Source organism: Jatropha curcas, chromosome 6, assembly GCF_041381405.1.
Source record: "Jatropha curcas cultivar XTBG-Jc1 chromosome 6, XTBG_Jcur_1.0, whole genome shotgun sequence".
Taxonomy (NCBI): Eukaryota; Viridiplantae; Streptophyta; class Magnoliopsida; order Malpighiales; family Euphorbiaceae; genus Jatropha; species Jatropha curcas.
This window is the reverse complement of record NC_143156.1, coordinates 11,221,240-11,237,318: the sequence shown is the minus strand read 5'-3', so window position 1 is coordinate 11,237,318 and position 16,079 is coordinate 11,221,240. Positions and strand designations below refer to the sequence as shown.

At 30.9% G+C, this 16,079-nt stretch overlaps 2 protein-coding genes across 6 annotated transcripts; one reads left to right on the top strand and one right to left on the bottom strand.

Annotated features, from left to right (window-relative positions):
* The first annotated feature begins 206 nt into the window (after positions 1-206).
* LOC105641409 (uncharacterized) lies at positions 207-7,000 on the top strand. 5 transcript variants are annotated; one of them, XR_002285290.2, is made up of 7 exons: positions 207-508; positions 586-678; positions 1,916-2,409; positions 2,929-3,097; positions 6,302-6,513; positions 6,613-6,734; positions 6,924-7,000. XR_002285290.2 is itself a non-coding variant. In XM_012225944.4 (3 exons), the coding sequence occupies exons 1-3, from the start codon at positions 284-286 to the stop codon at positions 2,315-2,317; spliced, it is 720 nt and encodes a 239-aa protein (XP_012081334.1). In that variant the 5' UTR covers positions 207-283; the 3' UTR covers positions 2,318-2,774. The 5 variants fall into 5 exon arrangements, 1 of the variants encoding a protein (XP_012081334.1); XR_002285289.2 differs by having other exon boundaries at positions 6,302-6,734; XR_005178509.2 differs by having other exon boundaries at positions 6,302-6,823.
* A 137-nt stretch (positions 7,001-7,137) lies between these two features.
* LOC105641408 (gibberellin 2-beta-dioxygenase 6) lies at positions 7,138-8,722 on the bottom strand. Its single transcript, XM_089723027.1, has 3 exons — positions 8,288-8,722; positions 7,744-8,068; positions 7,138-7,605 (listed from the first exon to the last, which is right to left on the bottom strand). Exons 1-3 carry the CDS (start codon positions 8,716-8,718, stop codon positions 7,375-7,377), a joined length of 987 nt encoding a protein of 328 aa, XP_089579153.1. The 5' UTR covers positions 8,719-8,722; the 3' UTR covers positions 7,138-7,374.
* Between the last annotated feature and the right edge of the window lie 7,357 nt (positions 8,723-16,079).

Genomic DNA, 16,079 nt, shown 5'->3' with positions numbered 1-16,079 from the left:
CACCAATAAATTGTGTGTCTTAGCGAGGTCATTTCACAATTTATTTGAATCGATGATCTCAATAATAAATAAAAATTATTATTTATTGTAAATTGTTTTGATTTTAAGTTAGACTGGGACATGTTTTTTTTTTTTTTTTTTTTTTTTTTTTTTTTTTTTTTTTTAAGAACCTCATTTTTGTCAAAAACCTTGTAATATTTGACGTCGACTTCTCAAATACCCTGGAAACCGACCATTGTTTTCTGATTTTATTTTTATTCATCAGCTAATTAGGATCCGAAGCATGGTGGACGGTAGTACCCGGCGTTTGCCTTCATGGATGGTCGCTAATGGAGATAAAAATAAGACGGCGACGGCAGAGCCTCTCTCAAATTGTGGAACTAACAATAAGAAGAAAGTTAAAAATGTAGTCAGCAGAAAAGGGGTTGGGAAAAAAAGAAAAGCCAACGATGCTGTTGAAGACGATGATGACATGATGGTTAAAGATTTCGTGAGCAGCGCTCAGGAGGTAATTTTAATACTCTTTTTGATTATTTGTCTATTTCTTGGCTGATGATTAACATTTCGTTTGTCATGTATGATTAGGATAAAAAGGTTGGTAAAAAAAGAGGAGGAAAAAAAACCGTTGAGGAAGATGATGAATTGACGGTTGAAGATTTAGTGAGCATTGCTCAGGAGGTAATTTTAGTACTCTATTTGATTATTATTGTCTGATGGTTAAGATTTGGTATGACATGAATGATTAGGATATGCAAAATTTATTTGGAATCTTTCATAGTGTTTTGGAATGTAGAATTCATTTGATTTCTGAATGCGTTTGTTTTTAATTAGTTGTAAATGAATTTTTATGTTCAGAATTTTTAATTATGCTTTAGCAATCATGAGCTACTCAGAGCTCGGATTGATAAGGTTTGCTTAAGCTAAGCTTGACTCATTTCGGCTCCCGAGCCAGTGCATATATAATATAATTATATACTAAATTACACAGGAGATCATTAAACCGCGATTGTTTCTAATTTGAACGCAAAACTTTCATTTGATGCATATGAATCATTAAGTTTAGTTTTTCTTTCGATTTGATCACAATTGAGATTTTTCGGCAAAAATCAGCCCAAAAGGCTATCTTGGATAGCCATATCACTTGTATAATTTGAGCTAGCAAACACACGGAGCTCACTCACAACAGAAAATACCCGTCTGTGAGCCAATGTGTTTAATAAGTGAGGTAGCAGTTTATGTCAACTATTCTAGCAAGTACTTGCTGGAAATTTCAAATGAATCGACTTAATAAAAAAAATTGAAGTTTATGATCAAATTAGTTTTTATCTAAAAGAAATTAATTTTTATGATCAAATTAGAAACAAGCTCAAGGTTTTGTGGTCTCCTGTATGTTTGTCTTATAGTTTTATGCATAAATATAATTTCTAAAAATTAGTTGTTAAAAAAAATAATTTTCAATAGTATAATAATTAAAGTTTACACATTTATCATAAAAAGTTGCAAGTATTATTAGATTTTTTTAATAAATTTATGAATTATTAAATTTATATCGTAAATTGACTAAAAAAAGGTTAAGCTCGTTAAGTTTTACATGAGCTTGATAATGATCGCCTCGGCTTGGCTTGGCTTGTTTATTGACAGCCACGCTGGCAAGCCAGGCTTCTAGCCAAAGCTTGGCTCATTTGCTTCCTGGCTTTTCTTTTGTTGGTTTAAAATTTTATAGCTTTATGATTTATCTCATATTAAGTTTATAATTCATCCATTCACAAATTTTATCAATTTTGATAGAATTTTGTTCAAGTATAACCAGTTACTTAGAATTAAAAATGTAAGATTAATTTTCATTTATACCAAACAAGGCTGTTGTAGATTTGCTCTCTAGCATATCATTTATACATAATATATCTATGTGCAGTATGTAAGGGACCATGAGGAGGATTTGGAGCCAAAGCAGTCATTGGAGAGAAAATGTTCAACAACAATAACTCCCTCTAGCAATGGTTGTAAGAGCGACCAGCAATTGCCCTGTGCTGAAATTGCTGATTCTTGCAGTTCAACTCTGAATTTGACAAGCCAACAAAGCTTCATCAAGGTTAGCACAATGGGGGATCCTGCTCAGGAAATGCTTCATCTGTTTTTGGGTCCCTTGCTGAAGAAACCACTAGAAGATGAAACCAAAAGTGTATTTTTCAGAAATGATATGGATTTTCCCTATGATTTGGGAAGGCAAACTCAAACTGATGTTGGACAGGAATTGGGTCCCCACACAAAAAAGAAGAGCAGTTTAAAAGACAAGGTTTCATCGTTACTTGACTGAATATGATCTGTATAGTTCCCTATGCACATGCAAACAGAAGTTTTGACCCTCTTCAATGGAACTTTTCATCAACGCAACAACTTTCACCACAGGTGTGTATTTCTGCTCCAGCATCCTGGTTCTGTCAATAAACTCAAGGATGTAGTTTAGGAGTAGTGTTCGAAATTTCATGTGCAGATATGAAACTCGCAGCAATGAAGTGGCATACTTCTGTCCATAAGGCTTTGTGGATAGAGCATTTCAATGGACTGCATATTTCAATACTTCTTTTCCCTTACTAGCTCCTTATGTGGTTTTCTTGTCCATTGGAACATGTAAATTTAGTAAAAGATTCAAACATGGTTTGTTAGTCTGTTGCATTTGTACCATTTTTGTCGTAATATGTAAAACACTTATGCATTGAATTGAAGATGGAAACCCTCTATATGAAAAATTGGAATTCATGGTTATCTTAAAAGTTTGGTGAGGTGGATTATAAACTAAATTTATATAATCTCCCTGATCTTTTTGCTTGTTTGCTTTGTTCTTCAAGATCTTTTCTTGTTCTTCTTGTTTACTTTCTGTTTCTTAATGTGATGGGCTATGTCTTGTTATGGAATCTAATAATACAGGTAAACTTGAAGCTTAAGTAGCTTCAGGGTTGATCATATGGGGGACTCCCAACAGTTCCTTCTGTACTTAGAGCGGAGCAGTCCATATTCTATCTCAAAGACAAATTTGAGGGTGGAACTCTTTTCTGATCTTTATCATGATTCTCAAGTGTCAAACAGACATCACAAGGTAAGGCTTTTTCTTTCTTTGAAATATTCTCTTAACAGTAATTTGATTGCTCTGTGTAGTGTTAAAAGTCATGTCTTATTGCCACTGCAAAAGTGTAGGTGTAAGTTGTGAGAGCAATGTCTTCCTGTAAAATTGTTGCAGTTTAGGTAATGCGAACAGCAAGTAGTTGTGGAAAATTGTTTAAAGACTTGAATACTTGAGAATTTCAGTATGGACCTTGTCCAATGCTTATTTGCAACTAGGGAATTGGGACAGTTTTGAGTATTTTCTAGCCATAAGCAAATAATATACAAAGAAATGATGAGTCATTGGCTAAGATCATAATGCCAGTTTGGGAAGATCTCTCGATTTAGGTTTTAAATCTCAGTACAAGTTGTTGCAGGCAAAAATAAAAAATAAAAAATAAAAAGGTGTCGCGGGAAAAGTAACAGTAAAAATTGGAATTACTGTGACTTTATCTTTCTCCTAAATAGCTTCCCAGAAAGGAAAGGAGGAAGAGAAGAGGATTATACTGTCTAATGGCAGTAATTGCTCTAGTGGCAAGTGTATGGTTTACTTCCTTATAAAAAAAGGCTTGTAATGTAATGCATGCTGAAAAGCTTTTTTGAAGGGCTGTTATGTGCTGGAGTGGATGTCCTTTAGAAGCATGTCTTAAGAGTAATGCCTTTTATTCCTGGAAGTCAGTTTAACAAGTATTGCCACAACCAGAAACTATTAAGTGATGCACCTCCTATCAAGTGTGGGTAAAGCTTATATTCTGACATCCCTCTTGAAGAGATTCATTGATATTGCTGACACACCCTTTATATTTGGAGTCCTAACTGTTTAGTGATTACTGTCCATTTAGGGAAGTCCCTTCCAAAGTTGGGAATTCAAATTTCCTACAATACTAAACAGTAATCCCATTTTTTGTAACTTATTTCAACAAAGAGCGGTCTTTTTAAGTGAATAAACCCAGCAAAACAGGCAATATTTCAAGCCATAATGACCAGGTATTTGTATGTTTATCGAGTTTTTTATAATTTTAGTACCAAAGATATCTTGATTTCTAGCTTTGGCAGAATGGGCTGATCAGCATATTTGAGGTCTTGGTATAGAATCCTAATTAGTCTGGCTGTTAGATCTAATTTTGTATTTGATTTTCAGGTCTCATAGAGATTAAGAGCTCAAGTATCTAGGTTTAAGATTTTAGTCTAAATGTATGCTTTTAATGATCTACTTTTCAGTGGAGTCTGTTGATCAATGCGTGACTCAGTTTTTTCATAACAATTTTGCTCCTTTGTATTGTTGATACTTGGATGTAATTTAACCCTGTGTAATGCCCTATAGGGACTTGGATCATGATTGCTAAGGTGGTTTTTGATGTGAAACTATAGAATCTTCTTCTATGTAGCAAGCAAATATATTCAATTTAGATTTGAAATTCCTTTTGTTTATCCCTAATTAAAAAGTACTAGTGTGCGAATTTTGATCAAATTTCTGTTTGGGTGTATAAAATTGAACTTTCTTTTCAATCAAGTGCTTAATGGATTAATAATTTTAATGAAGTGCATTTCTTTGGTTCCTCTCCGGAATGTTGATGTGGATTATAGGTTTATTTTGTAGATAAAATTGAGTTGGAAAAAAGAAAAAAAAAGGAAATCAACAAAATCACCTGATACTTGTGAGTTGAAAACTAAAAATAAGCCTTCTGTTTTTTAGCTCTCTCTTCTCCTTTCTCTTGTTTCTTTCTCTCTCTCCTCTCCGTCCCCATAAATTCTTCTGTTTATAGCTAGTCAATTCTGGTGAAAAAGAATCAAATGCCGTTGATTGGGAATGATTAATCAATTTAAGATTTTGATTTTTAAAAATTAAAGTTCACACTTTTAAAAAATTAAAATTCAAACACTTCCTCGTCTGTAAGTTTTGATATAACTTTAAATATCTGTTGAGGTAATATTAATGGGACCTGCAATTGTAAACATTTTCTTACATTTTTATCTCCAAGCATGGCCCTTTTCAAACTAATTACATTCACTAATCTTGTGCCCTTTAAGCTTTCGAAGGAACTGAAAAACCTGGCTTAATGAGACTGCATTTTCAGTGAAAAATGTCATTGCAAAAGCTGCATATTTGCTACTGAATTTTTTGTTAAAATATACTTTTGAAATCTGTTGAAGACATAACTTCAATAACCTGAGGGTTTTTTAATGTCCATTCGAGTTAAGTCTCATTTGTGTGAACATTTTTTTTTTTTTTTTTTGGCATCAAGCCTGATATTTTTGGCAATTGTTCGTGTATATGATGTGTTTAGACGGTTCTCGTATAAAGTTATAGTCATTAGATATTATATATATGTTGGAATATGAGTGTGGAAAATAAAGGAAGTAAAGAATGAGGAAGGGGCTTATAATGTTAAGGCCACCAAACCAAAATGGCTTGGAGGTGAGCTATGTCGAAGCCTAATCACAAGTCTAGCCCAACTTGATCCAACACCCATGGGCCCGAGATTCCAACATGGTATCAGAGTGGTGAGACCCAACAGCCGCAGATCCAAGAACCATTCAAGCATGGTGGGGTGAGCCTTAACAAGCCAGACCCATGAACTGAGATAATGGAGCCAGATTCAGGTGGACCCTTGGGCTAGTCAAGGAGAGCTAGACCCTGAGGGCTGAGTCAAGAGGAGCCAGACCCAAGTTTGATGGGTCACCCCATGCAGTGCCAAGTGACAACTGGGCCTTAACAAAGGTCCAGCTCATTTGCATTTGATGGGGAGTGCTGGAGTGTGAATGTGGAAAGGAAAGGAAGTAAAGAAAAAGGAAGAGGGCTATAATGTTAAAGCCACCAAACCAAAATGGCCATATCACAAGTCTAGCCCAACTTGATCCAACACTCATGGGCCTGACATTTCAACAATATATTGTTGAAATTATTAGAAGTGAAATAATTTTGATAGACTAATTTAAGTTGATAAAGTTAAAGATTAATTAGTAGCAAAAATTATTTGATATTAAAAATTGTATGCGATAACTAATAAATTATTTGGAAATGGTTTGCAGAATATATCAACAAAAAGTCTTAAGTAAAAACATGGCAACAATTAACAAATACTATATTGTCGATTTCAAAATTCTATAAGAAAAAGGAATCTCTAATTTCCATTAGAGCATTTATCAAGTATTCATTGCTATATGTTTAAACTTTTCCATTTTCATTACCAAATAGGAAAACATCTTTTGTCGTCAGCAATTTTGGATACAGAAGTTTTGTAGATACGGAAGCTAATGGTAATGGCAAACAAGACCCTAGTAACTAATAGTGGCAAGTTGTGGTGCTTTTGAAAGGCAAGACTGAATTACTAAAATATGGGTCACTTGAAAGAGACTTCATCAGTAGCTAATCATTGCAACTTGGGGCATTGGCAAGGCTATGCTAAGGTATCCTATTTCTCGGCAAGTTGAATTCTGTCAGGTTAAAACTTGTTTTAGAGGAACCTTTTTTGTCTCTTCATTTTGCTGATTTTGCCTGTTTTTGAGCTCTATGATACACATGGAAGAAGAGAAATTCATACTTGCAGAAATGATATGCTCATTCATGTTGTGGGGGATGCCTAACAATTCAAGTCTATAAGAGAAATGAAGCTCGAAGTATGCTCAAGGTAAGTCCTTTGGACAACAAACCGAAAATAGCTTTTGGAAATGGGAATAATTTTCTCCACATAGGCGGCTAAGCTTTTGTGGGTTTGCAGTTAAGATATATTCTCCAACTGCTTTTAAAATTTTGTTTTTTAATTTAGACGTTGAAAACTTGAAGCAGATGTTTTTTTTTTCCCCCTTTTTTCTTTCAGTTGGGCAGAGATGATGCCTTATGCATGTGATATCGGCGTATCATCAACCGCAAAGCATTATTGGGTCTGTTGGTGAACGGAATCCTGCATTTATAATGTTTATTTAGTCTAATGGCATTATTTTAATGGGTAAAAGCCCTCAGTTGTCTGTTTCTGTCTCACAAAGTTCATGGCTGAGAACATTCACACTATTTAGATATATTTTATTTCAATATTATATCCGTTTTTTCTAACAAAGGAATCCAATATATATATTTATCTTGTACAGAACAATGTGTTTTCTTGGAATAAATACAGGTATAACTGCAACAAACCAACTGGTGGTGGTTTCGCTTGGCTTATGGAATCAGTTTATGTCACAATCCTCCTCTGATGAATTGAAGTAGAGAGCCAAAATCTTGTCTTGGCTTTTGATTGTGGGTTAGTTTATGGGATCTGTCTGATGTGTATTTTAAAGTAAAAATCTTGGAAGTCCCATTTTATGGCCAGTTTTCTTGACATCTTCTTGAACTTGTCTCCTGTACTCCCCAAAAGTGAATTTTCTATAGACTGAAGGCTCTTTGCAACTTCCTATTAAAGAATCATAGGAAGGACAGAGAAAGTAGGCAACTGAATGTCTCTCCATCTTTGCATTGGCCATCACTTTGTGCTCCACACTCTTATAAAAATCATTACTCCATGCCTGTCAATATTATTCATTGTCTTAATTGGTTTGACATTTAAAAATTAAAAATTAAAAATTAATAGATAGGCAAATATAAATATACAAAATAGTAAATAGGCGGTCAGATCAGTAGAAATAAGGGGATAAACTATATACCTGGAAAAGATCTCCAATGTTGACTATAAGAGCATCTTGATTAGGCTTAACAGCGACCCATTTGGAATCCTTCATGAGTTGAAGTCCACCAACTTGATCTTGATAAAGGATGGTAAGAAAATCACTGTCAGTATGAGGCACTAAGCCAAAAATCTTCTCCGGTGGTAATGGACAGGGTGGGTAGTGATTCAAACGGAGAAAGCAATTGCTTTCCTCACAAATATTTCCAAACTCTTCCTTAGACTGACCCAAATTCTCTGCTAGGATCCCTGCAATCAACTTTGCTAGCCTTGACATTGCCGGTGCAAATTCCATCATCACATCCCTATAGTTCATGGAATTAATGATTAAGCGTAACTTTTCTTTATTAAAATATTAAACTGTCAAAGTTGTGTCAAAAGACTTGCAATTTCTTAATCGATGAGATTTTTTTTTTTTTTTTTTTTTATCATTTGTGGCCATTGATTTAGATATTTAAAGGTTTTGCCCCTTAATTTAAAATTGGTCAATAAAGGATAAAAAAAATGAGAATGAACCAGCATACCTTAAAGAGGTAAAGTCTCCATAGCAAGTTTCCTCAGAAATTTTGGTAAGAGGAATGTGGAAAGCCTCAGACCATGAAAATTGCTTTGAACAAGTAGCCGCTGGAGTTCCCCACCTATATGAATTATTCAAAATTCCACTACTAGCCTTTCTTTCAAAAGGTGTTCGAAACAACTTAACTTGCTCTCTTCTCATCTTCCTCAGTAACTCATTGTTTATGCCATGGTTTACTACTTGGAAGAATCCCCATTCTGATGCAGCTCTGCATATCGCTTCACAGCAAGCCACTCTCTCTCTCCGATCGCCGCTCTTTAGACCATTAAGGTCTATCAATGGCAGTTGGCATTCCTCCATCATTCCTCCATCAGTAGCTAATTCAGCTGATGAAAGCTCTGCATAAGAGCGTAGGAGAGGCGGAGTCGATTCTGTCATTGTTGCTATAATTTCAGTTTTCAGTGCAATTTATATATAGTATGACGGAGAGATTTAATTTCTTGAGTGAAATTACTATAACACCCTTCCCTTTTAGTTTTTGTCATGATTAAAATATTTGTCTTTATTGTTATACAATTAGTATTTTTAGTCTTTAAATTATTAATGACGTAATATTTAGTCCTTATTTATAAAAATTATTAAGTTCTTACTAAAGTTTATGACGTTTTAGGTTATATGTCACCTATATTCCTAATATTCAAAAACATAATACAATTCAATCATTAAGTTTTTCTATTATAAAAACACTTTAATTCATTAAAATTTCATAATTGATACCCAAATAATAGTCCATGATTTCTTTTTAGGACATAAAAAGAAAATTAAGCACTTTTCTTTTTAATTAAAGTCAATATATTAAAATATTATTCTATTAATAATATTCTCAAGATGACTCTTGTTGCTTTTTATATTACTTCGTCCATCTCTATTTTGGAAAATTTTTTTCTTTTCGTTTGTCATTTTAAAAAATTAAGGAATCAAATAATTATTTTTTGAATTTTACCTTTATTTTTTTATATATGCACTAAATAAAAATGAGTTACTTAAAGAATTAACAATAAATATTATTTTTAAGATTGAGATTATTTAATAATTTCTTAATTTTTAAGCAGTTTAAAATTGTAACACATTTAAATTGACAGAGGAACTATTGTCTTAAATAATTAATAAGTCAGTAAAATAAAAATATATGCCTTTTTCAAGTAATTTCTTTATTTTTAGGCTAAAAAGTAACTTGAATTTTGGAAGGAACTAAAGTTACCCGAGAGTCAAATTATTAATTTTAGGATATTTGAGACTAAAATGAGAATTATATAGAACATTATGGAGGTAATAGTAATTTTCCCTTGAGCTTTTGATGGATGAGTTCTTAGTCCAAGGAGGAGGAATTGGAGTGGACAAAAGTGTACAACGAGTAAAGGACAAAAGAGAAGAGCTCTCATATGGCGACAGTTGTTGAAAGGAGAGAAATTTGCTCTAAAGAAATGGGTTGGAGACGCAGGTAGACTATAATATTGACACAACACAAAAAGCATAATAGTACTAACCAGAACTATTTTCAGGAATTGGTGGAATCAAACCTAACTCCTTTTTTGACTTTATTATTCATGGACATAATAAGGTTTGATTCAATGGTCAAGGTAGGAGAGAAGACCCTTTCCTCTTGTCTTCGTCATTTTTTGTTCATTGCTACTAAATGAATCACCAAAATTTTCTTCTCCATTCCAAAAAAAATATCATAGGCTAGTTTGTTTTTTGGTTGGTAAATATGTCAAAATTCTATGATATTGATGAGAGTTTCATCATGAATTTTCTATCTTCAATTTTATTTTTAAAAATTTTCTTTTTCAATTCTGAAATTAATACCGATCTGAACTTAATTGTTTTCGATCTAACTTATATTTTGCTATTGACTAGTTATAAACTTTTTGGCCTTTTTATTTTTTTTCTTCATTTATTGACTAGTTACAGAAATATTCACTTCAATTTAGTTTAAGTCTAATTTTTCTATGCAGATTTCTGTCTAAAATCAACTTATCACTTGATCTGAGTAGTAGCTATTTGAAGTTAGGAATGAGCATTCAATTTAGCTAAATCAGCTAAATCGAGCAATTTAATTGGAGGATTCGATGTTTAGTTGTCGAGTCAATCAATAAAATTGTAATTTTGAGTGCTTCGCTAATAGTTGAATTTGAAGTAAATCCAACGACATTACCCAAATTACCTAAAGCGAAAAACACTACCGTTTTTAATTAATAAAAAGTAGTTAGAAATCATTAACTCTATTTTGGTTTTTGGTTCGATTAAATTTGATTTCATATTTAATTTTTTCGCATCAAATAATACAAAAATTAAATTGGCCAAATTGGTTAGAGCAAATTTCGTTAGATTTGTTAGTATTTAATTTGATTCAATTGACACTCTATTCCATTTGATTAATTCAATTCGATTAAAAATTTCACCAAAATCAGCTCAATGGATCGAATTTTAGCCCTCAAACTATTTTTTAATATTTTAAAGGTAGAAAGTATATATATCTATATAGTTACAAAGTTTTATATATATATATGTGCATTATCCATATATTCATACTGGTGATTTAGTATTTCTTAATAATAAAATTTTAATTTTAATTTAAATATGGAAATTTCTAATTAAATTTAAATATTAATCTTTAGTAATGTTTGCCTGTTTTTATTAAATTTTGATATTGAAATGTGGTTTTTTTATTTTTAATATTAGATACAAATATTAGTCATCATCATAATAATTGAGTTTAAGTATTAGTCATTTAATGTTATGATTTAATTATAATATTAAAATTATAATTAAGTTTAAATATTAATTCTTTCAAAGTCAATTATAAAATATTAATTTTTAAGGTTTCCAGTTGAGTTAGTTCAAATATTAGTAAGTTAATTGTTGCAGTAATTGTCAACTGTTTTACTTCCTAATAATTAACTGTTCGGAGGCTCTCAACCGCTGCCGTTGTATAAACTCAGATTTGTTTTCCTTATAACTGATCTGTCTTTTTGTTTTGTTATGGTTGGTTGTCTCCATATTTGAAGTTTTTCTTGTTCCTTCTTTGTAAGGGTAGTCCCTTCTTATGAGGGTTTATTATTAAATAATATTATGATATTTAATTTTATTTGATTGAAGACTTTAGATCTTGATTTGCAAGTGTGGATCTTCGATTAATGGACCTTGGTAGTGCGGTCTGTTCCTCCATTAATGCTATCGACGCATAGCAACGAAAACTCATCTATATTCGTCGTATGTTGCAAATTATTGGAAAAATAGTCCAGTTATAGAAAATTCAGAGAAGTTATTATTTTGATGTCCAAATCAATTAACGGACTAGTTGTTGCTATAAAAATTTCTATTTTTTGTAAAGATAAACTCCAAGCAAAAAGATCCAATATTATATTTTTTTTTAGTTTTAATTTCACATTTCAAAAGGATATGAATTCTTTTATTTCGTTAGAAGATCAGCGAATTCTAATAGTTAGTAAAATTCTATGTCTAATATGTATGTTTATTTGTAATTCTTAATATTAATGAATTACATTTTCAAAAAAAAAAAAGTTCAAATATTATTTCTTTAATAATGTTGTTAGTTATGAGATAACTCTTTCCTAATTAAAAAAAAAAAAAAATCTTTGAATGGAAATAAAGTGGTTCCAAATCTTATATTCAAAATATATCTTGCACATATGAAATATAAAAATTTTAAAAATTAAAATCCGCATAAAATTTTAATATATAATTTTTGAATTTCATAAAATCTACATCTAGATTTGTAGTTTTCTACTTGTGTCTAATTTTACTACTAAAAATGAGATGTTCCATATCTAAAATGGCCAAGAGCATTTTTTTTTTATACTCAATTGCAATTATAACATAATTTAATAAGCAAATGCTGGCCTAACAGGCTAGGATAAAGATCTTTTACATACGGGTTTAAATCTCACCCTAACCTCCTTTAATTTGTAATTAAGAAACACTAAATTTCTTATAGAAATATAACAACCAAATATAGAAAATCAATATGTTGATCGAAGAGTATTAAATTTCTTATAGAAGTAATGAAATAATTGGCTCTATTAATTAATTGTCCACTGACTTACTGTACGCAATATATATATATATATATATATATATAGCAAATTATCCATTAAATAGTGACACTCTTTCTTTCGAAAAGTGCAACGTGATAGTAAATTTAACGCTTCATTTATTTGTGGACAATAACATAATTTTGAAAAATAATTTTCACAATTTATTTTTTATTATCTGATTAAAATATTAGAAATTAGTTAAAAATATAAAATTTTATCGTTTAAATAGCAAAATAAAAAATTGATTGCCAATACTAAGGTAAGAAGTCTTGAACGCATCCTTTATAGGAAGCCTAAAATTATTTATAGTAAAATTCAAAAAAAAAAAAAATTGATAACCAAAAAAATAAAATTTATTTGATAAAAGAAATAAATTTTATGGCGATTTTTCTCCAGATAAAGTAAACACGTTGATAGAAGTGAAAAATGAAAAGTAGGCAATTCAGAGAAGGTGTGATTATATTGGATTTTTTCTATGCCCTTCCAAGGTGTTTGTACAAAAATTTATAGGAAAATAGAGTATTCGTTGCTTTAGTCCGATCAGAGGATTGAGCATTAATGACCGAGCAAGTATCACGAGTCATTAAATGGGAATTTTTGACCGAACATTACATATTTTAAAATGAATATGTAATGTTTGATATAATTACATTGATAAAATTACAGATACACTCTTGAATCATTTGTTCAAGGGTCATTTGTTTGGGTTGAATGCTGAATCAGAATCAACAACTTATTGAATTAAATAATTAAAGAGTGGTATTAAAAGCTTATTGCTGAATAATTAAGATTGTTTGGTAAACGAGATATCTGAATAATTTGAATGAGTATATATTTTTTTCCATATTTGACATTCTATATTTTTACATATTATGTATTTTTTACATAGTAATAAAATTTGATATTATATAATATAAGATAAACCAATTATATCCATTAATTCTTGAAGTATATGGCTCAACATAATAAAATATAAAATTAAATTATATCCAATAGAAAGTCCCTTTTATATAGTAGAATATAATTTGTGATTTCAAATATTAGGTGCGGATATTTTGTCTTCTGGTCAGAAAAACTATACAGCTTACTAAATAAGCTAAGAAAACTTAGCTTTTTGAATAAGCTAATATTTTTGCCTTCATATTCAGACAAACGATTGTATTTTGCTAAGGAAAGTGCCCTATAAAAATTGCTCTTGTTTTGCTTAACAAGTAGTTGTAAAAATAAAAGATCAGATTTTCTGCGTATCTTGGAATGCTAAGTCTATTACTTGAAATCTAATGATGTATAGATTTGTATTATCAAGTTCTGTAAAAATATGAAAGGATCAGATTTTTTTGGGTGTTGTAGAAGCATTTAAAAGTAGGGATAATCAAATGACCCGATCTGATTTGAATGGAGCAGATAAAATCCGATCCGAATGGAATGGATAAAATTTGATCCATTTTTTAGTAGATCAGATATGAAATTTTAAAATAAATCCATGCGGATATGGATCGGATATAGATATAGCATAATCCAATCCAAATCCGATCTGAGAAAAATAATTTTACTTTTTTCTTATATTTTTAAAATTGTTAATTGTAATTCTAGATTGTAGTTGTCTTTATTCTTCTCTTCCTTCCTCATTTTCTATTTATATTTTAAATTATTATCTCTAACTCTTTCATCCTTTTTGTATTTTTTTTTGTCTCTACTTCAAACAAAAGAATATGAGTTAAATATTACGACTACTAGCATAATTTCTTTTGCACTTAACAAATTTTTAAGTCTATTCTAGTTGCCATATTATACTATATTTTCAATTATTGTTAGGAATTTTTGTGTTTTCAAGCACAATAAAAACAGATAATATCTGATCCGCTCCGCTCTACTTCGGCATCAAATCCGATTCGAATCCGAATGGAGCAGGTATGGATATGGATGTATGAAAATCTTGGAAGAGTGGATATAGATTTTGCATAATTCAATCTAAATCTGATCCATGATTATCTCTATTTAAAAGTTGCAAATGGTAAGTGTCATAGTAAATTAATGCTTTGTTGGTTTAAAACTTGGAGATTTTTGTTGTACTACCGATTGTTGTAAGCAAGTTTTTTTGATGATGTATGGGTTTGTCTTACCAAGTTCTATCAAAATCTGAAACAATTATATTGTTGTGGGTGCTAGAAAAGTCTTTAAAAGTTGCTAATGGAAGTGGCATGTAAATTGCCGTAGGCAAATGTTTTAGCTTATGGAAGACTTCTTCTTATGGAGAATTTAAATGTGTGACTATTTGATTGCGGTTCAATAATCATAATAAATTCATACTTAATAAGATGATTCTCGAAAAGGGCCATCTCTCAAGAAAAAAAATGCATTTTAATACTAATTGGATAGATATAAACTGAAATTAAAAATGATCGTAAACATTCTAAATCAATTTTTTATTTTGAGGAAAATAAAACTTAAAAGTTAAAAGAAATCACAATTAAAATAATGCAAGAGATTAAAAACTAACAAAGGAGATTAGCAAAACAACGAGTTGTGGGAATGACAATGTCGTTATGATCTAAATATCATGGTCGACAAAAGTCTCATTCAAGTCACAACTCTACCAGCAGTAATAGAGGGTGAAAACCGCCGATTGTGGGTTCTTTCAAGTTAAATTATGATGATGCTATTGGAGAAAATGACAAATGTGATTTTGGTATAATCGTCGCAGACGCCAATAGTGAAGTGTTGGGTAGTGGATCATTCAAATTTCCTCATGCTCTCTCCCTTGAAGAAGCTGAAACAAAATTTGCAGAGGAGGTCAGCAGCAAGGACTGAATTGGAAATCAAAATTTTGAATTGTTGTTTGCTCTAGAGTCTTTGTAACTCCTTTTTGATTTCACATGTCCTTAGGGAAGGAAATAGAATAGCTCATTCTTCGGCAAAATTAGCTCTCACTCTTAAATGTAGAATGGCAAATTTAGATAAAGGACGTTCCTCCTTCTATCAACTCCATTGGTTTAGATGATAAACTTGATTTTCCTTAATAGAATTTGGATTATTATTCAAAAAAAAAAAAAAAAAGTCTAATAAACCAATAAAAAAATAATTCAAATAATATTTTATATTGAAAAAAATATGCATTAAGACTAATCTGATTATATTTAATCAAGAATCTAATACATGTCAAATAATTTAAAATTAAAAAATAATTTAATAAATACGATTTTATAAATAATATTAAGTAAAATAATTTTATAACTAAAATATTTAATAAATCAAATTATTTTTCTAATAGATCTTTAACATGACGTTAAGATGATTTATATATTCGGCAGACAAAATATTCCAAGAATAACCAAAAAGCAAAATCAACTTATTGTATAGAACAACTCATTCATCTTTCAAAAGGAAGGTGGGAAAATAATTGCAAGTGGATGTAAAAAACGCACGTGAATATGCGATGCCAATGGTGCCGTCCAAAACGAGGACTTTCTCTTATCATTAAATGTCTTATGATCGAATGACGATGCCCTGCCGCCCGCAGACGAAGCCAAACCATATAAAAAAAGAGTGGTTAACCAACGGATTTTTCTGAACGGAAAGAATTCCCAGCCTTCGATTATTGTAAATGAGAAAAATTTTAAATTCTCGCTGACAATATTTCTCCTTACGGCAAAGCACCAATAAAATTAGTCTGGGCAAAAA

Bases quoted from the DNA above. Each gene is read 5' to 3' on its own strand.
- LOC105641408 (XM_089723027.1), bottom strand. From the start codon at position 8,718: ATGACAGAATCGACTCCGCCTCTCCTACGCTCTTATGCAGAGCTTTCA. The intron at 8,069-8,287 runs GTATGCTGGTTC...CATGAACTATAG, and splicing joins GGAGACTTTACCTCTTTAAG to GGATGTGATGATGGAATTTG. The intron at 7,606-7,743 runs GTATATAGTTTA...TAATATTGACAG, and splicing joins ACATTGGAGATCTTTTCCAG to GCATGGAGTAATGATTTTTA.
- LOC105641409 (XM_012225944.4), top strand. From the start codon at position 284: ATGGTGGACGGTAGTACCCGGCGTTTGCCTTCATGGATGGTCGCTAAT. The intron at 509-585 runs GTAATTTTAATA...ATGTATGATTAG, and splicing joins TCGTGAGCAGCGCTCAGGAG to GATAAAAAGGTTGGTAAAAA. The intron at 679-1,915 runs GTAATTTTAGTA...ATCTATGTGCAG, and splicing joins TAGTGAGCATTGCTCAGGAG to TATGTAAGGGACCATGAGGA.